This window comes from Leuciscus leuciscus (genome assembly GCF_965113295.1).
Source record: "Leuciscus leuciscus genome assembly, chromosome: 14".
NCBI lineage: Eukaryota > Metazoa > Chordata > Actinopteri > Cypriniformes > Leuciscidae > Leuciscus > Leuciscus leuciscus.
Window position 1 is genome coordinate 29,258,835 of NC_138738.1, and position 23,292 is coordinate 29,282,126.

Sequence of the window (23,292 nt, forward strand, 5' to 3'; positions counted from 1 at the left end):
TGTTTACAAATTAGACGCTTTGCAGTTGTTATATATATATGTTAAATATTTAGTGTTGTTATATAGTGTAGGTCTCCTGCTAACTGGCTAACTCACATTATTACTGTCTTACTGAAATACTTATGCTAATCAGTTTGTGGGCCACTATTACCTATAACTATGCAGATTGTCTGTCATTCTCTCTACTTTGAGGAAAGATTAAGCATGGAGCAAGATTTGTTTTACCAACATTTATGTTACATCCAGTGGCGTCATGCCCATTCAGAGTGAGGGGGCACGTGCCCCCTCAGAATTTTCCTCCCTGATAATTTTTTTTGTCACAACTTTATTCCTATTATGCTCCATAATATACCAGAGCCTATAACGACTCAAATGTATTCTTCTGGATGTGTAATAAATCTGCCCTTTTTCCTAATATGGTGTCTGTGTATCAAATCTAGAGCGCTACGCGCGTAGCGCTCTAGAATCTTTGCTGTGTATGTTCAAGCAACTCACTCGTCTCGCACGTTGAGCTGGCAATGTTTTACAGATGGTCTTGAAGTAGTAAGTGGGCAAAGCAACAAATCGGCATTGAATTAGTTATCGGATGATATTAAAAGGTAGTGGGATTATTTGTGGTTGACCTGGAAATTTTAACTTGATCAAGAAGTTATGGATTTGATATTAGCTGCGAATTCAGAGCATTAAGTTGTGTCAGTGTAACGTTATCGATAGCTAGCCTAGTCTAACCGTAAACTAGTTGGCTAACGTTACTGCCATACAAAGCCATAGTAACGTTATCTGATCGGTTTTGAAACATCAGTTCTGTTTTGACTTGTGTCAAAGTCTCCAGCTGGTTCAATTGTTTTCAGTTTCATAGAAACGAGGGTGTTAAATTTGTTGTAGGCTAACTGCAAAATCCAACCTAACGTTATCAAGGCATCGACTAGGTACTGTTTTTAAAATCATGTGTAGTAGGCCTAAGTGTACAGTAAGTGTGTGTGTAAACATGCTTTAATGAAGTAGACTTCAAAAGCTTTTGAATTTGAGCTTACAGTTCTTTCATCAACCTGTCTTTTACATAAACTTACAAAATAGATACTTTAACTTAGTCCTCAGATAGAGGAGGGTTGCTGCTATAATGTAGCTCCGTTAAGGTATTTCTGTCCCTCCCAAACTGCATTGAAATGGTATGTTTAGCAGCCAGAATTTTTTTTTTTTTTTTTTTAAACCTGACCCCTCCTAACATGATCCATATCACCCGTCAGAAAACAATTGCAACGTCTCAGATTGTGCCCCCCCCCAGAATTTTGGCTTGCATGACGCCCCTGGTTACATCAATCATTCACTCTAGGCTGTTTACTTTGGAAATGTCAACTTATTTCTGCTTTTCAAATTACCTTATTACAGTAATACTTCCTAATTATACACAATTATAATTTTATAATTAAAACATATTTTCTCCCCATTTTTTTCTAAAATGAAATAGATAATTGTTCGGAAAATCTTTCCCAGAACTGTTGTAAATGAAGTAGCTTTTTCCCTCCATTGAAGTCTTGACATTAACTTTGCCTTTGTGTGATCCATAAACCATGATATGGCTGCCATTCTGGCTGTTCATATAATTAATTATGTTAATAATTTGAGACAATAAATGAATAGCTGTCAGGGTTAGATTTAGGACCCTAAACCTAGAACAATACAAAATTAAAAATTGTGGGGAAAAAAATCCACCTTACAGTTTATAAGCAGATGTGTGTATGGTATAATAATAATAACAGTATTATTAATAATAATAACATATCAAGGAGTGTTACAATTCAGTTATGATTCTTACTTCTTGTTACAACCCTGGCTCTAGGGATGCAACATAAAAGACAAAAGTCTGCCAATCAATATAAAGTTTATTTTATATTCAAAGAAAAGCAGAAACACTGCTGCAGTGCTGGCTGCAAGACGAGAGAGAGAGAGTGAGAGCATGTGTCCAAGATTTAAAGTGGCTCCCTTCAGGTGACACCAATTAACCCGTTGATTGCAGGTGAGCTACCAGGGAAACTGCAACGAAACACAGATTAGAACACTCCCACATAACACTTCTATATTGTGATAAGTAACTAAATTGAATTGTGTCATATAAAGTTTGATCCCTGTGGGATTAGGAAAATACAAATACTACATCCTTAAAAATACAATATATAAATAATAATGTATCAAAAGTACACAGTAAAAGTCCATCGTTTTACCTGACCTCACCTTCAAACAAACAAATTAATAAATAAATAAACACCACTTGCCCAATAAACGAAACAGTGTGCAATAAAACTTTGAACATTATATATATATATATATATATATATATATATATATATATATATATATATATATGTATGTATATATATATAAATATTTGCAAAGCTAAAGTAATTTTAAATCACTAAGTCTGTGACGTTTGTGCAAAAGAAATGGCGTGGGAAAACACACTGAGGGCGGGCTGATTCCGTTGTCGTCTTTCTTTCGTTGTCTGCACTCATTAGATCAGGTCTCAGAGTTTTGCGAGCTCATGTGGAGCGTGACATGAGACAATAACATGCTGGTTGCGTAGCGAACTGGCATAGACGAAAGTAATGACAGAGAGAAAGGCTGTGGTCTAGTTCTCTGGCGTGGAAACGACTCAATGGATTACAATTTTAGTGTAGTAAATGTTCTCACGTGGACATTTATTACTGTTTAGGTTTGTTAAACAAGTGGCGCGAGCCGTCTACAGCTGCAGTAAGTGCACACTTCCTTTCCACAGACTTGTGGCAGTAGAATCTATGTATGCCTGATTATTGTATTCAGAACTTTGTTAGCTTTTTGTAAGATGATTCTAACTACGTTTTTAGTGTGTGTGTGTGTGTGTGTGTAAGTTGGCTTTTTAAATGAAAGAGTAGTTTAAAATTTTAATCTGAATGTGTAATTGTTCAGTAGGCTACATGTGTGGAGTTGCATACTTTCACACTGTAATGACTGTTATTTAATTAATCTAACATAATTTATGCAGTGTTTAAGTTATGTTTAGGACCTGCTGTCTGTTTGAATTACTTTGTTCCTTATAAAATAGCCTATATTAAATAAGTTGAGAAGGAAATTACTGCATCTAAAAAAACACAATCTATGAACGAAAAGGGAGTTATTTTTATTTTCAAGTCACCTACTTCTGCATGCCAAAATGTAGATTGGATATAACAAACTGAACATTTTCAGTTGTATACAGATAACTCTACACATACAGTAGGGCATCTGTCTCTAGACAGCACATTACCACCATTATACATTACATACTGACATTATTCAATCAGCTTATGTTTGCCTCCTGTTTCCAGCTGCTTTTTATGGAAAAATTACATCCTGCAAATCTGCTGAAAAGTAGGCTACTCTGACTGTAGCAGATCTGTGAATATTGATTCAATATACAATTAACTATTTGCAAACCATGTAAATAAGACTGAAAAAATATCATTATAATAAGGAAATATATCACTCAGTTCTTGAACATATTTTATTTTATACAGTTCTTTTTCAGAGACTTGATTTTTGGCAGTGAGTACAGTCGGTATTTGGTGTCTCACACAAGGGTTGAGGATGATTGGCCAGATGCTGGCAGATTGTGCCTGGCAAGAGTGCTGATATATATGTTTAGTATCTATCCTAGTTTTGGTTAGACTATTGGATCAGTTGTCCAAGTGCAGAAAAAAAGAACCAGAGAAACAGATCATACTTCCATCAAAGCAATAATAATAATAATAATCTTAATAAGCAATTTTTGTTCCCTTTTCATATCTTTATGCATTGTTTTTGTTCCTCATTTGATGAGCACTTGATTTGTTCCTCTGCATACTACCCATCAACATTTGCCCTTATTCTGTCTCCATTTGTTCATTTTTAAATTTTAAATTTTAATTTAAAAAAAATGTCACGCTGTTTGGATTGAAAAAGCTTTTCTTCATTTTTTTTCTTTCTTTTTTCTCTTTGGCAGGTTTGCTTAAGTGTGTTTAAAAGCTTTGCTGATTTAAAATTCTCCTCCACCGTGTATTGCCTTTGCAGTCATAGGAGTTTGTTTCTATCTGTGGTTTTGGACACATGCCAGATATGAAGGACTAAGAGACAGCAGGTGAAATTATTTATATCCTCTAATTTGTGATGGTGGTAGCCTAATGGTTAAGGATCTCAGCTTCAAAACAGAAAGCTTGCAGATTAAATCCCATGGTGTGAGAGGAGGGCACTCAACACCAGGTTGTCACAGAAATACTAAGTGGATGCGCAACGATCAGGTGGCCGACACCACCCTCCATGTCGACCAGCATCAGCTCCAGCAAGTAGATAGCTATATCTACTTGGGCCAGGAGCTGACCACCGACCATAAGATTGGCCGAAAACTGGCACGACGACGCCGAGCAGCCTGGGTCAGCTTCGGCTCAATTGCCGAGACGGCCAACAACAGAGCCATTGACCCGGACATCAGGGCTGCCATATTCAACAGCACCGTCCTGCCGGCCATGCTCTATGGGGCCGAGACCTGGACAATGACGGCGGCCGACCGGCTAAAGCTGGCCGTGACTGAACGCGCAATCGAGCGCCGCATGATCGGGGTCCAACAGACCGACCACGTCCGCAACGAGCAGTTGCGGGCCATGACCAGGGTGGACGACGCGGTGGACCTGGCCAACAAGGCCAAGAAGCGCTGGGCCGGGCACCTGATGCGGCGGACGGACGAAAGATGGACGCGCGAAGTCACCGTCTGGTTGCCGATCGATATCAAGCGGCCACGTGGACGCCCTGCAACACGATGGCGCGACTCGCTACGACAAGATCTGGGACACAATTGGATGAGGCTCGCCCAGGACCGACAGACCTGGGTAGATCGTTGTGGTCTGCGCTGACCACCTTTGGCCGGCGAAGACAGACCGATTCTGGATTCTGGATGCAAAAGAGCATTAAACATTAAACAAAAAGAACTGAGGAAGAATTTGCATATTTGGGGTGCTGCCGTTGTACTGGCTCTCTCTTAGTGATTTTTTTTGCCAGGCCGGAATTGTGCACCTGACTCCCACACTTTAAGCCTTACTAAGCATGGAAGTGTTTGTATCCATTTGTAGCATTTGTGTACAGTAGGCAGCTTATCAAATGCTCTTAGGTGTCTAAAACTATGATTAGAGAAGGTTTTTTGCATGGACAGAAGAATATTTTAAGTGAAAAATGATATGGAGACATTGTCTTGTGTAAAAGCTCCCCTTTAGCAGATTTAACAACAGATCCCAACCACATTGAATGCTTGATATTATCTCCCAAAAAATACAGATATTTCATAAAATCTTTCATCTGAAATCTTGCAGGAACATGCTCCTGTTAAGACCAGAAGCGTCCCTTCCACCCACTCTTCTCCTTGGTACAGCCCTGAGCTTCGTATCTTAATGAAATGTATAGTTTTGTTTGTTTCATGCTACAGTCATGTTTCCTGTCTTGTCATGTGATTCCCTTGCCCTCATGTGATCCTGCCATGGTTCTAACTATTGCCCTTGCTCAAGGGCACAAAGGTGATGAAGAATTATTAATATCATGTACCTCTCCTCTCACACCATGGGATTTATTCTGCAAGCTTTCTGTTTTGAAGCTGAGATCCTTAACCTTTAGGCTACCACCATCACAAATTAGAGGATATAAATAAATATTATGAGAAAATGAAAGTGTTTTTTGACCTTTGTAAGACTGGAATAACTGGAAGAGAAAGCTACTCTATTTGAACTCACTCTTGTAAAGTTAGCATCACCATTTGAGACGCAAAGTCTCACCTCAGAATACATCTCTTCCCCCACGCCCCCTCTCTCATGCTGAGATCACATGAAAATCACTCAAAAATCCATATGGTTTGATGTGAATAATTATCAGTATTATACATGTTTGGTATAATTTGAAATGTCTCAGTGCGACTGGTACAAAGGTCTCATTCCCAAAATAAGTAAAACAAAAGGGAATAAGGTTTTTAAAAGTTTAAAACTAACATTCGCAAACAGCATCGCAAAGTTGTGTGGTTGAAACTACAGCTCTCGACCTGTGGTTAGAAGCATAGTTTCTAGTTTGCATGACGTGGACTTAATAAATCCTTATCTTGAGCAAAATAAGCAAGCTGACATTCAGTGCAACCTGTATCTTATTTAGAATACATACAAATGTAATTTACGTTTTATAGTTTGTCAAGAGATTTAAAGCACCGTTTTTGAAGACTGCGCATGTGCGAACGTGCTCTACTATGTAAGAACGAGCCTATGATTGAATCTGGAAATAAAGCAAAATAACTGAGAAAAATGAGAAATAGTCCTCAGATGCCATGTCTGTAATTTATATCAAAACATCTAGCGTTGATTCGATCTCAAACAGTTTAATTAAAATTAGTTATTACTCCACCACGTGCGTGACGTCATAAACCAACGTGGTTGAACGACCACTTTGCAACAATATGGTTTCGGGAAACAGTCTTGACTAGCTAGTTGATTTCTTCAATGATGCATCGTACTATGGTAGTGAACCAGCAAGTTACATCATTGTACGGGAAACACACCTCAGTGCGTTTGTGACACACTGGGAAGAGAGGTGCTGCAATAATGTAAAATATGTGACAAATATTGCATTATATATTGCAACCAATGACTTCACTCGTCACCATAATGACAGTCTGCCATCTGTAGAATTTTTGCCTCAAGCCCTTGTTGATTTCTGAACTTTGTGACAATACACCCTCAACATATATATTCTGGTTGGAATAATAGCATCTGAAATGCACCTGATTTCCTCTGTATCATTTAAAACCACTGTTATTAGTACTTTAAATAGGAAACAGAGACTCTGACCCCAGGCAGATAAACCAAACACATGGGTAACCTTTCACCCTTATCTCATTTAATACTGTTATTGAATGAAACACAGACAGTAGGTGCAAAACAAAACGAAACAAAAAAAACATGTTTTTCCGGTCTGGGGATTCTTTGTCTTTCCATCTTATAAAGTTGCACAACTACAACTACATAGCTATATAAAAATCTTTGTGGGATTATATTGTATTGGATACCAGTCACTTACACAGTTAGTGATCAGTATACAAAAAAAGAAATGACACAAAGTATGATTTTTGCAAAGTACTATAGAGGTATTATTAAGGTTGTCCATATCACTTGTGAACTATTTTTCACATTACATTGACATTTAAGTTTAAAATCTTGACATCCAAGATATTGTAAAAAAAAAAAAAAAAAAAATCCTAATTTGCATTCCACAGAATAAAGAAAGTCCTACAGGTTTCGAACAACATAAGCGAGTAAATTATGACAGATTTTTAATTTCTGACTGAACTCTTCTTATAAATGTGCAATATACAGTATATATATATATATATATATATATATATATATATATATATATATATATATATATATATATATATATAATATGTTTAACCATCTAGGCTAATACGTTTAGATAAGTATTTTCTTCCCAATTGAGCTAAAACTTTCTATTGTTTTTCAACTTTCAAGCTCTTTGACGTTTCTGGCTAAACATGTTTCAACACTGAATGAAATTTCAGTATAATATTCCGTCATTTATTTTTCTCTACAGAAAATGACATTTAACTCACCATTAAACTTCTCTGTACTGTAGGCTACTATACATGCTATAGCCATTAAAGAAAACACATTTATTTTCATATTTATGCTTAAATAGCCAATATATTTATTTTGTTTGTAATCTATGTTTATTGATTATATTAAAAGTGAACAGCATGAGTAAGATAGGATCATAAGATGCGCAGTATATCGGGAGACATATGGAGTGGTTCAGACATGATTTTGACCACTTCATTAAGTTTTGTTTTGTAGAAAGCCTTTCTTTAAACTAAGTGAATTTCGTTTTGTATAATTTGTATCTTAATTTTAATCAATGTTTCATCAACCAATTGCCTGGATTTAATAAATAAGAAGTAGACAATATAATCAGGAAATGGAGGCGCCGGCGCAATCACTTGCATTCCACGTGAACTGGAGCTCGTCTCATAAATGAACCGGAACTCGGCATATAAGCTACTTGCCTCACAGACATGAGAAATATATATATAGAAAGCTTGAAACGTCTACTTTTAAACAAAACATTTCAAAATGAAAAGAAACGGACTACTCTTTGCTTATGTAATCCATATGAAATGTGCATTTATCTCTATAGGCGCATTCAATACTGCGAAGATGGCGAGTCAGCATCATCAACTTCATCTTTGCATTTGTACTTTACAAAATATAGCCTAAATTAACACGCTGTTTCAATTTTAATAACTTAAAGCTACACTGTGTAGCATTTTCGCCCATCTAGCGCTAAAATTGTATATGACTACCAACTGAATATTACTTTCTAGCCCCTCCCATTCCGAGGGCGTTTTAACTCCTACGGTGGCCATATTATTTCAAATCTGCCGGCAGTCGCGAGTAATCTCCCCCTCGCATTCGTCACGGTGCCACTGAGTGTAAAAACGCGAAAGGTGAAGCTTGAATTTCCAGGGGTGTCCCTCTTTGGCTAATGTATTTTCAAGATGTAGGCGCACCATGGCTTCCGCCATTCGAGTGACTCGCTCGTATGTATTCTAAATGGCAGATTCTACGCTTACAAAAATACTTGATTAGTTGGTAGAAGCAATTACACATTAATGAGCACATAACACAAGTGTTTTTTGCTAAGAATCAACTTAAAAAATTACACAGTGTAGCTTTAACTTTATTATGTAACTTTAACACATTATTTTGCAATGTTTTTGGACAGCTATAAGCCATATGCTCTGTTATGGCTATAATAAGGAACTCTAGCAGTTACAGTATACGGATTGATCGTGCTTGTGTCAGAGACTCCTTTTCTATGGAAGATATTTATTCCACACAATTTTTTTTTTTTTTACATAGGAACGATTATCCAGTGTTTAATCAGATTTTTTAAATATTTTTTTTTATGCAGTTACATGAAATACGTTTTATGTGTTCCATTCCACATCCGTTTTAACGTAGACTATTCCAAGCAGGCTTTACGCGATCACAGTTAAGGCCCCGATATAGCTACTCAGGGCGAAGTTCTTTTTGTTCTTCGTTTAGGAGTAAAATGAAGAACACGTGAGCAGCGATATACTGTTAGAGAACATCTGACGCCGCCCACATTGCTGAGAGTTACAGTAAGATGAGTTAATGTGTTGCGCGCTTTCCTCTCTCAATAATAAACACACAACAAAATTGAGAAAACAGCAAGCTGTTTTGTAATTAGATACATGTTAAAGGATTTTCTCTAGATTTGAAGCAGGATTTTTATTTATTTTTTGCCACCCCAATAAAATCACTGGGTCTTACCTGGGCTGCGTTCAGCCCCGACAAAAAGTAGCAAAACATTTTTTAAACGGAAGCGGTGGTGCATTGAACACCCTGTTCTGATAACGCAAGAATTGCAACTATGGCAGCTGAGAAGGCTTTGTGTTCTTTTTGAAGAATTGTCGGAGCCTGATGAAATCGGTATAAATGTGTTTAATACTGCAAAATACGCTTGATGTTACAGTCACTGCCCTTGCCGTCCAGAATAAAAGAGAACATCCCAATCGAGTGAAGGGATTTGTGGAAACTGTGGTTCCTAATTATTGTAATCCAACATTTGCCTCGCATTTCAGGATGAAACAAACATTTCAGGTGAAGGATAATCCACTTCTTACCTCCGAGACTGTGTTATGATCTATATGACCGTATTATTTTTATTGTATTAGGCTTATCATTATTTATGATCACTGTTGATATGCTATATTTTTACTATAAAACGCTTACGACAAACATGTCTTCTAATATCTTCAATTGTTGCGTATACCAAGCTGCAGTGGACACATTTGTAAACGACTTTACTTGGACCTATTGTGCGAGCTGTATATTTAATACCGCATGGTTTACATGTTGCTGACATTTTTGAAACACCCACCAAACAAGAGAAAACGTATCTCAAACCTGTTGCACACAGTTTCCAGGAAACATGTTGTTTAAACTTTAAACCGTAGCAAAGGGTTTAACCTTTAAACCCAACTTTTTTTTCACCCCTGAAAAAAAGTTGGGGGAGCCAAAATAGAGCCCTGTGGAAGGCCACAAGTCATAGGTGCCATGGAAGAGGAGAAATTACCCATCTTTACAAAAAACTTTGTCAGACAGGTATGATTGAAACCATTTCAGAACAGTAGCTTTTAGACCCACCCAAGACTCTAGTCTAGATAATAGAGTAGGGTGGTCAATAGTATCAAAAGCAGTCGAAAGATTTAAAAGAATCAGAACCGCAGTGTCTCCGGAATCAGTAGAGATATTAAATATTGTTTAACACTCTCAGTAGGGCAGACTCAGTGCTTTGAGCAGACCTAAAACCAGATTGAAAAACCTCATAGATACAATTACTTGACAAAACGTGTTGGAGTTGATCCAGCACAATTTTCTCCAGTAGCTTAGAAATGAAAGGTAAAACAGAAATAGGCCGATTTTTTATTTTATTTTTTTAAACGGAAGGATCTAGTGAAGGCTTCATGAGCAGAGGAGTGACCGTAGCCATTTTAAGATTGGCAGGAACAGAGCCTGTTTGGACGCACTTGTTTATAAGAGATACCATACCTGGCCCAATCGCATCAATAATTAATTTTAAAAATCTCGGGTGAATGATATCGTTGGGAAAAATAAAGGTTTGCGCTTGACAATCACTTAATTCAGTGTCTGGAGGTTGATAGGTTCAAAAACCTCCCAAAAATCTGAAACAGGTGACAAGATTGTGGAAACAGTTAAGTTAGGGCAGACGCTAAGTCTTAAATTAGTAATTTTGTTAATAAAAAAATCTCACAAAGCCTTCACATAGAGCATCAGAAGCAACAGACAATGTGTTTTACAACAGGATTTACAACAGGATTTACAACAGACTGAATAACTGAAAACAGAACTTTTGGTTTAGAGTGATTGGATTCAATTAAGTTAGACAAATTAGCAGCTTTCGCAGCTTTCTGGTAAGATGTTAGAGAGTTTTTGAACATTTGGAAAGAGACATGCAGCCTGTCCCTTTTCCATTTTGCGTTCTGCTTTTCTACAAATTTGTCTTTGGTGACGGGTGTCAGAATGTTGCCACAGTTCAGATTTTGGTTTGCACTTGTGAGGCTTAAGGGGAGCATGCCACATTTGCTACCTTAAGCTAGGCCGAATTTAAAAGGCTAAGATGTTGATCCGCATCCAGGTCAGATAATGGTTGATCCAAGTGCAACTGAGAGCAAAGTTCAGCAAAGCACAGATTGAAGTTTGTGCTAAACTGTGGAGAGTAGAACTGAGACAGTGACTACGTTTACATGCAGCCAATATCCGGGTTATGGTCAGGTTAGAGTCACTATTTGGGTTTCTGAAACATTCGGAATAACGCGTTTACATGCGTGAGCAGAGAGAGTTACTCCTGTATACATGGAATTTACAATATCCCGATGTAAACGGCGACGCACGGTTAGCGTCTGGACGTACGGACTTCCTTAAGACGCAATATGCGTCATTTCCGATTCTTTTTCCTGTATCCAAAGACAACAACAACAGCAGCAGCACGCGGATAATGAATAGTTCGGGGCAGATAGCGATCGCCTTTGTTTGCGCTTTCCTCCTCGCTCCAAAAGTGTGGTGCTGTGCTGCGTCTCGCCATGTTTACCTCTACTTCTTGTTTACTTCCGGTATACTGCACGCGGGTTTCTGTATGCGCCGTCCCTACTCAAAAGACCAAGATTCCTTGCGAATAGAACATGCGCAGAACACAAATCAATGTCCCTTTTGATGGGGATATGCCGATACGCGTTTACATGACCAAATATTCGGGTTAGAAAGGGGGTACCCCAGGTATAATATCCGGGTTTTTAAAAACCGGGATATGAGCATATCCGGGTTTTTAAAAACCGGGATATGAGCATATCCGGGTTTTTGCCGGTGTTTACATGGCCGTGCGCGACCGGGTTATTGCTAATATCCTGGTTTTGAACGGGTTATTGGCTGCATGTAAACGTAGTCAATGTTACAGGTGTAATAGAAAGTTGAGAGAGATCCGGAAGAGACAGTAACTACGTTTACATGCAGCCAATAACCCTTCAAAACCGGGATATTAGCAATAACCCGGTCGCGCACGGTCATGTAAACACCGGCAAAAACCCGGATATGCTCATATCCCGGTTTTTAAAAACCCGGATATTATCCCTGGGGTACCCCTTCTCTAACCCGAATATTTGGTCATGTAAACGCGTATCGGCATATCCCCATCAAAAGAAACATTGATTTGTGTTCTGCGCATGTTCTATTCGCAAGGAATCTTGGTCTTTTGAGTAGACACGGCGCATACAAAAACCCGCGTGCAGTATACCGGAAGTAAACAAGAAGTATAGGTAAACATGGGGAGACACAGCACAGCACCAGACTTTTGGAGCGAGGAGGAAAGCGCAAACAAAGGCGATCGCTGTCTGCCCCGAACTATTCATTATCCGCGTGCTGCTGCTGTTGTTGTTGCCTTTGGATACAGGAAGAAGAATCGGAAATGACGCACATTGCGTCTTAACGTTGTCCGTACGTCCAGACGCTAACCGTGCGTCGCCGTTTACATCGGGATATTACCAATTGATTACAAATTCCATGTATACAGGAGTAACTCTCTCTACTCACGCATGTAAACGGGTTATTCTGAATGTTTCAGAAACCCAAATAGTGACCTTAACCCGACCATAACCCGATATTTGACAGCATGTAAACGTAGTCAGTGAGAATAAAATAGGTTTATGATCAGAGAACAGAAAATCTGAGAACACAATATCAGTGACATCAAACCCATAAGAGAGTACAAGATCCAACATATGGCCCTGAATTTAACAAAGACAGTAGAGTCTTTGATCCACTGCGATAGATTAAAAGCATATATTAGATTAAGGAACTCCTGCGACAAGGGATTAGACTGTTACGTCACGTGGTTGTGGAAATAGCAGGAAGACGAAGGAAGATGATGATAATGATCTTTAATGACAAAACTAAAACTTTGACAAATGTTTTACAAACTAAAAAATGACTAAACTTTAAGGAGAAAACCACACTAAACATTGACGAAGACTGAGGGAGAACACAGGGTATAAATACACAAAGCAAACAAAAGGTACTAAATTACAGTTACTTGATTTTTGTATCCTGATTACATAATGCCGTTACATGTATTCCGTTACTCCCCAACCCTGACAATGGCACATACAATGACACATGAGCCAGGGATTCAGAGGGAAAAATATTTTGTTTCTAGCCCTTACAGTTAAAAAGTTATTAGCAGAAACGTAACTGCTACTTTAAACAGTTGGTGGCACTAGAGGGATTAAGTTAGAGACTTCAAAATTGTTGTGGTTAATGCGGGAAATGTGGGAAAACCAACTGATACAAAAGGTGCCTAAGCACCCTTGGTGCTTGGCCTCTAAAAATCATGTCAAGTTGTATTTGCATTATTAATCTCTTAATTGTAATTTTTTTTTACCAATATTCAGCCAGCTTTGTCAAATAATGTCAAATTGGATACATAAACAGCACAGTTTTGACACAACTTCTATAGTGACTGTCAGACAGTAGCGACACTTGATCACAAATAACTGAACATTCAGATAGCTCAAAATAAAAAGTAAAATGACAGTAACAAATATATTTCCTCTGAAATGAATAATTTCTGGATTTATTAGTGTTACTTTCCCTATATGCTATCAATGATTTTTGCATATGTCCCCTCAAACTCATATTAAGCACCACCCCTTTCTGTTTCCTTCCAGGGTGAGTGTTGTGAAACGGGGTGATGATAGTCCAGGACTCTCTTTTGCCGTGCCTACGGCATTTCATAAGGCAGTCGTCTCAACTTCTCCTGCTGGTCCTGCTGGTCTGGATGCTGCTTTTCTTTGCCATCTTTTCCTACTTCACTGACTCCCAGGTGAACCAGCTCCATAGGATGACTTCCGTCTTCAACTCTGAATCTCAACACTCAACCCATGTTCAGCGTAGTTCCCGGGCCATCATGGCGTCCCATAATGTCCCCTGGGGTATGTTTGCGGAGAGGAGGGGTACTTTCCAGCGCAAGCAAGTGTTTCAACCTCCTCGTGCAAGAGAAGAGTTTCATTTCAGGAATTTTGGCAAACGTCGGGTTGAGTTAAGGAAGAATGCGATGAAGCCCCCTGAAACTGAATTCAACACCTGGTCGGTGGTCCGTGGTCTGTGGAAGGGACAGGTGTCCTCCAAATTGCTAGGCCAACGACTACAGAAAGCCAAGAATAACTATATTCTCTCTAATGAGCACAAAGTTTTCTATAAAGGCCAACGTAAGGCAAACAAGGGTAGGCAGGAGATACTGTGTCAGATAAAAGAGCAAGCTCAGCTCAGGACTCTGAATAGCTCTGAACAGCCCTTCGCTCACCTAGGTTTTCAACAGCTGGTTCCTCCTCAACTGCAGCAGGCATACAGGACATGTGCCGTGGTGACTTCAGCTGGGGCAATTCTTAACTCATTACTGGGGCGTGAAATTGGTGAGTTGGGTGGGGATAATATGCATATATACACAACTACCAGTCAAAAGTTTGAAATTTAGATTTTAAAATGTTTTTGAAGTATTTTATGCGTACTAAGACTGCATTTGATGAACAATACAGTAAAAACAGCAATATTGTGAAATATTATTACAAATTAAAATAACTGTTTTCTGTTTATTTTAAAATGTAATTGTTTCCTGTGATGACAATGAATTTTTTTAGCAGACCTTACTCCAGTTGTCAGTGTCACACGATCCTTCAGAAATCAATCTTGTGCTGATTTGGTGCTCAAAAAACATTTCTTATTATTATCATTGTTTTTGCTGCTTAACAGTTTTGTGGGAACCATGAGACACTATCATTTAAAAATGTAGGGTAAGTGTTTTTTTCAGCAAGGATACATCAAAAGTGATAGTAAAGTCATTTATAATGTTACAAAAGATTTTTATTTTAAATAAATGCTAATCTCGTGGCCTTTCTATTCATCAAGAATCCTGGAAGAAAAATCATGGTTTCCACAAAATATTAAGCAGCAAAAAAAGTTTCTAATACAGCTGTTGCCGTAATGCATCTCTATATATTTGTTCCTCTTTTAGAATGTCGTTAAACAATTTTTTGTGGATTTTTAGATTTTTCTGATGGAGCATGGGAACAATAATCTTTGGTTATAAATTTTATTTGCAATACAGTTATGTGTTGTCTTTGATATTCATCAATAATAAAGCATAAAAAATATTTTACGCGGCTACAGAGTGCTGCAGGGACAACATATTGTGCTCGGTCAACCCGGAAATCAGCATCACCCTGGTTCCCTTGACAAAAACCCAACAGGATTTTTCCATTGGCTTTTGGATTATTGCAGAAAATAAGATCTATGACCAACAAAAGTTGATGTTTCTTACACGTTCTGTTCATCAAGATAATCTTCTCGAATTAACTAAACTTTTATGAATTTTGAAGCCTAACCAGAGGTAGAAAGTTAAAGTAAGCCTATAAAAGAACGTCTCAGGTTACGACTGTAACCTATGTTCTCTGAGAACAGGGAACGAGACACTGCATTGAAATGACGCTAAGGGGAACGCCTCAGGCGTGACAGGTGTCTGAAATCACAAACAAAAATCATGGCAATCAGATTGACCGGCGACAGCCCATGAATCATTAGCGTGCGACCTGGAAGTATAAAAGGGCGCCTTGAAAACATGATAATCACCTTATCGTCTGAAGGGACTGTTAGGCAGGCAGGCCCCGAGGCATGGCGAAAAGACGCAGTGTCTCGTTCCCTGTTCTCAGGGAACATAGGTTACAGTCGTAACCTGAGATGTTCCCTTTCGAAAGGGAACTTGCACTGCGTCAAAATGACGCTAAGGGGAACGATATACCCACGTCGCCATGCTAAGAGGAGTGCATGATCATTGGCAGTAACAACTGTTAGAACCAGCAAATTTAAATGAAATGCTAGAACCACTCACCCTCAGGTCACACTGGGCTGTCAGTGACAGCATTCTCTACGGTCATAGCCCAAGCTATAAACCTCACAGGAAAACCTCCATAAACATTGTTTACCGAGAGGCCTACCTGGGCCTGCTCAAGGGCCTGGAACCACATCTTCAAATTAGAAGGGGTCCCTTCTAGGGAATGTGGCTAGGTAACCCGAAGGAGCCCCAGCCAATCAATATTCAGGGGAACATACTCACCCCGAAATGCCACCAGGAAGGCCTGACCTGGTGTCACTTACATTGGATACATCAGTCTGGCCAAATTCCTGTCTGTCCGAAGACAGAGCCTCTGGACACTTGCCTTTAGATAAGGCAATTGTCCTATAAGCCTATTACCTGACAACCACCCTATGTGGAAACTTGCCTTCAGGGAGGCCCGAAGAGGCCTACCACCTGATAGCAAGCTAAACAACTGGTTACTATGAACCCTGAATCCGGGTGTCAGTCCCGGGGTCGGCCTGCTAAGGCCAGCCGGTCCTGGGACTCAATCTCGGAGCGGCCTGTTAAAGCCGGCCTCCTGAAAGTCTTCTTATGTAAGAAACTAACTGCCACGAACCTGAGAGGTTGGGGACTGAGCTACATGGTGGCCTGATAAGGCCAACCGCCTGACAGTGGTCAAACCTATTTGGCTGATCGTAACTGGGGCTCATCTCCAGAGTGGCCCACTGTGGCCAATTGTCTGATAATGATTTTAAATTGATACTGTTTTGCCACTTCTGTTTATTTTCCATTCTATATTTGAGTCTGATACTACTTTGCCACCTCTGTTTTACTATTTTATATTTGAGTCGGCTTTGCAACCTTGGCTAAATTAATTATACGTGAGATTAAATAATGATCTGAGATGTCTTCGCTCTGCTGCAGAATTTCAAAGGCATCAACATTGATTCCTTGTGACAATATTAGATCTAAAGTATAATTACGACAATGAGTAGGTCCTGACACGTGTTGTCTACCTCCAATAGTGTTTAGAATGTCTGTAAATGCTAATCCCAATGCGTCTTTTTCATTATCTACATGGATATTAAAATCACCAACAATTAGGACTTTATCTGCAGCCAGTACTAACTCTGATAAAAAATCAGCAAATTCTTTGATAAAATCTGTATGGTGCCCTGGTGGCCTGTATACAGTAGCCAGCACAAATGTCAAATGGGATTTATCACTTATGCTAGATAACGTTACAGAAAGCCCCATCCCTTTAAAATAATTATATTTGAAACTAGACTTCTGAGTAATACTGAAGATATTGCTATAAATTACAGCAATACCTCCCCCTTTTCCTTTTAAACGAGTCTCGTCTTTATAGCAGCAATATTGCGGGGTGGACTCATTTAAAGTAATGTAATTGTCTGGTTTTACCCAAGTTTCTGTCAAACACAGCACATCTAGGTTATGGTCTGTAATCATATCATTAACAATAAGTGCTTTTGAAGAAAAGGATTGAATATTCAGCAACCCAAGCTTTATCATTTGTTCATCTGCATTATATTTGTTTTTTATTTGTTGAACATCAATCACATTTTTACCCTTAAATGGGTTTGGGAGTTTTCTGTATTTCCTAGTTCAGGGAACTGACACAGTCTCTATGTGATGATATCTAGGTGAAAGAGTCTCTATGTGATGGGATTTATCTGACCTCAGTGACGTGAAACAGCTAGCAGACGGTCGGTTTAGCCAGTCTGTCTGCTTCCTGACCTGAGCCCCAGATTGTCATGTTTGATCTCTAAGACTATGTGCCATATTACTAGAGAGAAGAGCAGCACCATCCCAGGAGGGATGAATACCATCTCTTTTCAACAGGTCAGGTCTGGCCCAAAATATTATTTCTATATTATTTTGCGGACACCACTTAGACAGCCAGCCATTGAATGAGGACAGTCTACTAAGTATCTCATCACTCCTTCGAACAGGAAGGGGGCCCAGAGCAAATTACAGTGCCTGCCATCGTACTTGCAAGTTCACACACCTCTGTAATGTTAATTTTAGTGATCTCCGACTGGCGAAGTCGAACATCATTAGTGCCAATATGAATAATAATCTTAGAGAATTTACGATTAACATTAGCCAGCACTTTTAAATTTGCTTTGATGTCAGGCGCTCTGGCTCCCGGCAAACATGTGACTATGGTGGCTGGTGTCTCTATTTTCACGTTCCGAGTAATAGAATTGCCAATAACTAGGGCACTTTCAACAGGATTCTCAGTGGGTGCTTCACTGAGTGGAGAGAACCTGTTTAATGTTGTTATCGGAACGGAAGAGAGGTGTTTTGTCCCGCAACTACAGCGTCTCACGGTCACCCAGTTGCCCTGCTGCTTTTGAAATGCAACTTCAGTCTGAACGGCCAGGTCTCATGTATTCGACCTGCACGTCATTGATACGCGACAAACGTCATAATTCTGCGTTGAAGTAGGCGGGAATGAGAAGATAAACACACTCACATCAGTATCCCACCACTCCTGGCTGCGACTCCGCACCCACACGTTTCTCTGTACCGACGTTGCTACCACTGCTCCACAAAACGCCATGGCCAAAAACCTTGCTCTCCTCCTTCTTTTTAATTTTCTTCTTAAAACGAGATGATTGTAATTGCGTTGGCTCCGTTGGGAAAATAACTTTACTATCGCTAAACGAGCTCCACTGTTGACATCCATGTTTAGCTACTTCCGCAAACAACAAGTGACGTCGTTGACCGTTGAGTACTCTTCTGCGCATGCGGGTCACTTCTGGGTCATTTCACGTTCACACAGGAGATCACAAAAGGTCGCATTTAATTGGAAATGTGAACGGCCTTGCAAAAAATCAAATTTTTTCAAAAAATTGCAATTGAGCATTAAGCCCTGCAGTGTGAACGCAGCTAAGGTAGTCACATCCAAAGCACTATCTAAAGTCCTTGCATTCTTACTATCCTTGATTAAAGTTATGATGCGTGTCTCTAGTTCTGAAATCTTCTCCGTCAGCCTGACTATCTCCCTGCATTTATCACATGTAAAAGCCCTCGGCACTGACAGAGAAGACTATACTATACATGTGACATGAAGTGCAAGTGACAATAATAGGAGAAGACATGACTCACCGTGTTGGTTGACTGATCCTACTCACCACAGTTGTTTGATGGACTCAAAAAGGCACAAGCGCGCGAGAAAAAAAGACGGCAAACACGGATGGCAGATTAACAGGCAAGCGGAAGGCTAGCGCGTTTTGCGAGCGATTGTAATTTAGATTAAAGCTAGCGAAGTCAGATCAATGTGACAGACAAAATTAGATAATATCAGATCTGGTTGATGAGTACGATATATTTAGTGATATAAACAACAAGGAATGATAGAATAGAATATAATAGAATAGAATAGAATATAATAGAATAGATTAGGCATTTATATAGCGCTTTCATATGTACTGCTGTACACCCAAAGCGCTTTACAATCATATCAGGGGATCTCTCCTCAACCACCACCAGTGTGCAGCATCCACTTGGATGATGCGACGGCAGCCACAGTACAACGGCGCCAGTGCGTTCTATAGGTGGAGAGAGGAGAGAGAGTGATAGAGCCAATTCAATGTAAGGGGATTATTAGGAGGCCATGATTGGTAAGGGCCAATGAGTGGAATGTGGCCAGGACACCGGGGATACACCCCTACTCTTTACGAGAAATGCCATGGGATTTTTAATGACCACAGAGAGTCAGGACCTCGGTTTTATGTCTCATCCGAAGGACGGTAAATAGAGATTCAAAACGGAAAGATATACAGAGCTTACAGACACAAACCACACGGCAGCAAGACAGCGAGGCAGACCTGAGCAATCGATCCACGAGCAGAGCCAGGCATCTCCTGCCAATTACCTCCTGTAAAGTAACATTTGTACTGGACTTTTCTGAAAGTTATATTAAACTGTCTGAAAACAAAACAGGGTTCACAAACTGTCTAAATATGTTCACCATGGTCCATTTCTTTATATAATAAAGTGTATACACTATGTATAATCGCATCTTAGTAAGATATGTCAACATTTGAACTGCTGTAAATTATTTTTTTTTTTTACATTTGTATTATTAGATATTGTGTATTTACACTCCCTGTTTAGTTCAGTTCTTTGTTTGGTCTTATTAATGCTTTGTGGTTGTGTTATGCTTAAATTCCAGTGATTTATTGTAACTGTTACAAATTAATTTAAATCATTATCTTTTTACACCTCAAAGGTAAACTGCACCTTATCTCTGCATTTGGATGCTCGTTTTTGGAATCAGTTGCTGTTCTCTGTAGTATTTCAGAGAAACGTGCCGCACCAGTAGATGCAGATTCCTTGTGTACAATAAAACGTTTTTAATGGATGGCCCCAAGCAAATAACATATATGACTCAAAACTATGAATTTTCAACAAAAACATTAATTTTCATTAATGTTTGCAGCATTAATGTTCTATCTATTTGTGTGAATTTTAATTATCAAAGGAAAAAATATTAATTTTTTGGGGGGGAAGTTGCATTCAAATCTGTGTACAATGCTTCTTATTACACACCAGCTTGTGCTAAAGTTTCTTCTCAGACTTTTTATTAGCCAAACCGCCACTTTCTTGTCTTGTTTTGATAGTTGCACTCTCTTTCTTTCTCTCTCACTTTTACTTTCACTCCCTCATAAAATTTCTTTCTACTCAATTCATCGACTCTCTTTTTTTTCTCCTCGTTAGTCCTTGATTTGTTCTGCTGTTGAATAGAGACATTGATGCACAAGGCCTAATTGTTGAATGTGTTGGAACATGAATACTGCGGCTGACAGCCAATGGCAGATAAGCATGAGAGCAGTGCTCCCTGTTCTCTGGAAGCCCTTGAACAGCATTGCCCTGTTTCATTGTCAGAAAGAACGAGAGCACTGCTGTCACACAGTCTTTACGTGTTTTTGTCTATTATTGTTAGTGTCTTATTGGATGTTCTAGGCAGGTTCAGAAACTGGACATTGGAACTTATGTCTAGAAACTTACAGCATTTCAAGCCACCACAAACGTGTGCTCTGAATTGTTTATTTGATCGTAAAATTAGTTTTACTTACATTACTAATAAATTGAAAACTTGTGATGTGAGTCTAGATCAAATGGTTTCTGTTGCCAGGTGAATTGTATTTTGCTGCTATCTAGTGGCGAATGAATGTCTTGCACGTGAAAGATATTAATGGAAGAAGATAATGCACAGCAGACATATGTTTTGATTATTCTGGTCAGTGAATATGGAATTACTCAGTTTACTAGGGATATAGAAGAAGAAAAACAATCCAATATACCTGTACATCAGGCTCCTGTCCATTAGGAGTTTAATATGATAGAATGTGCCTTACAACACTAGAGGGAGCAATATCTTATGATATGAAATTGCCCATAATTTTCCACTTTTCTTTTTTACTCCAAATGTTTTTATTGGTTTTAAATGACAAGACAGAATAAGACATCACAAACAGTATACAGTAAGATATTGTCCATTATTAACCCCTTACATGATCCTCCACTTAAGAAGGATGGCCCTTCTGGCCAAAATTGTAGTAAAAGCAATGACTTTACGATCTCGGCAACCAAATCAGGCATAGGGGAAACCCCAAATAGGGCTATAATTGGATCAGGGCCAATATTAGTGTTGATAGCTTTTTTAAGCGTCTGAAATTCATTAGACCAAAAGGTCACCTGCGGACAAGTCCAAAACATGTGCAGATGGTCGGCAGGAGAGAGTTTACAACGGTTGCAGGCAGCACTCTTGTCTGGAAAGATTTTTGCCAATTTGGCATTGGTTAAGTGCGCTCGGAATAGTATTTTACATTGAATTAAGCCATGCCTCGCACATATGGAAGAGGTATGTACCTGGTTCAAGATGTTATGCCATAGGTCCTCTGTAATAGTAACACCGAGGTCTTGCTCCCAGGTATCTTTAAGAGTGGCATTAGTGTCAGAATTAATAGAATTTATTAAGTTATAAATGACTGAGATTAAATGCCTGTGGTTAGCATTTAAAGCAAGAAAGTGATCAATTTTTGTTTCAGGGGGATGATTGGGAAAGTAGGGGAACTGCTTCTGTACGAAGTGTCTGATTTGAAAGAACCGGAATAAGTGATGACTGGGTAGGTTATACTTTTTAGATAAGGCAGAGAAAGAGACAAATACTCCCTCATCATAGAGGTCACTAATCTTGAGAAGGCCATTAGATGACCAGAGACGAAATGCAGGGTCTGAACTCGACGGGGGGAAAAAGTAGTTATTGAGGATGGGCATATAAGTGGAGCCTCTATGTAAACCGTAATGTTTCCTAAATTGGACCCAAATTTTAAGAGAGCTAGTGACTACTGGATTATCTGAAACTTTGTTTACAACTAAGGGAAGCTGAGAACAGACAACCGAATAGAGAGTGCTTTTCATTGATGATGTTTCTGTATGCACCCAAGGAGGGCTGTCAGAGTAGATATCTTTGTTCCAAAAAAGAAGCTTGTTGATGTTACAGGCCCAGTAATACTGCTGAAAGTTGGGAAGTGCAAGGCCTCCTTTAGCTTTAGGAAGTTGGAGAGTTGATTTCTTAAGGCGAGCGGGTTTGTTCCCCCATAGAAATGACCGCAAAAGACTGTCAAAGCCAGTAAAGAACGATTTCCTAATACTAATAGGTTAGTGTTGAAAGAGGTACATAAATTTGGGTAGAATAACCATTTTGATCAAGTTAATTCGACCTACAAGGGATAAAGGTAGAGAGGCCCACCTACACATATCTAGTTTTGACTTGTCCACAAGCGGTTGAAAATTTTTTGCAAATAGATTATTATATGAATTCGTAAAGAGGACCCCCAGGTATCTGAAACCATCAGGTGCAATCTTGAAGGGTAAGAGTGATCGTGGGAGTTTTTTAGCTTCAGAGTTAACCAAAAAAACTTCACTTTTTTGTAAATTTATCTTGTAGCCAGATAGTTGACTAAATTTGTCTAGGATATCCAAAACTGGGGGTAGGGAGGCAGCAGGGTTTGAGACATATAATAAAAGGTCATCAGCATAAAGGGAGAGCTTGTGAACTAAACCATGGCGAGAAATTCCCTCAAAGCCATTGTGGCTACGGAGCCAGATAGCTAAAGGTTCTATGGCTAGATTGAAAATTAAGGGAGAGAGGGGGCATCCCTGTCGCGTCCCACGCTGAAGCGAGAAATAGGGTGATCGTATGCCATTAGTATGAAC

General features: G+C 39.1%; 1 protein-coding gene across 2 annotated transcripts in view; it reads left to right on the forward strand.

Moving 5' to 3' along the window:
- The first annotated feature begins 2,516 nt into the window (after positions 1–2,516).
- st6gal2b (ST6 beta-galactosamide alpha-2,6-sialyltranferase 2b) overlaps positions 2,517–23,292 on the forward strand; it is a 40,432-nt gene continuing 19,656 nt past the window's right edge. For both annotated transcript variants that reach the window (XM_082136937.1, XM_082136938.1), the window contains exons 1-2: positions 2,517–2,748; positions 13,856–14,599. In XM_082136937.1, the coding sequence (XP_081993063.1) occupies positions 13,879–14,599 (721 nt within the window). In that variant the 5' untranslated portion in view covers positions 2,517–2,748; positions 13,856–13,878. The remainder of the gene's footprint in view (positions 2,749–13,855; positions 14,600–23,292) is intronic.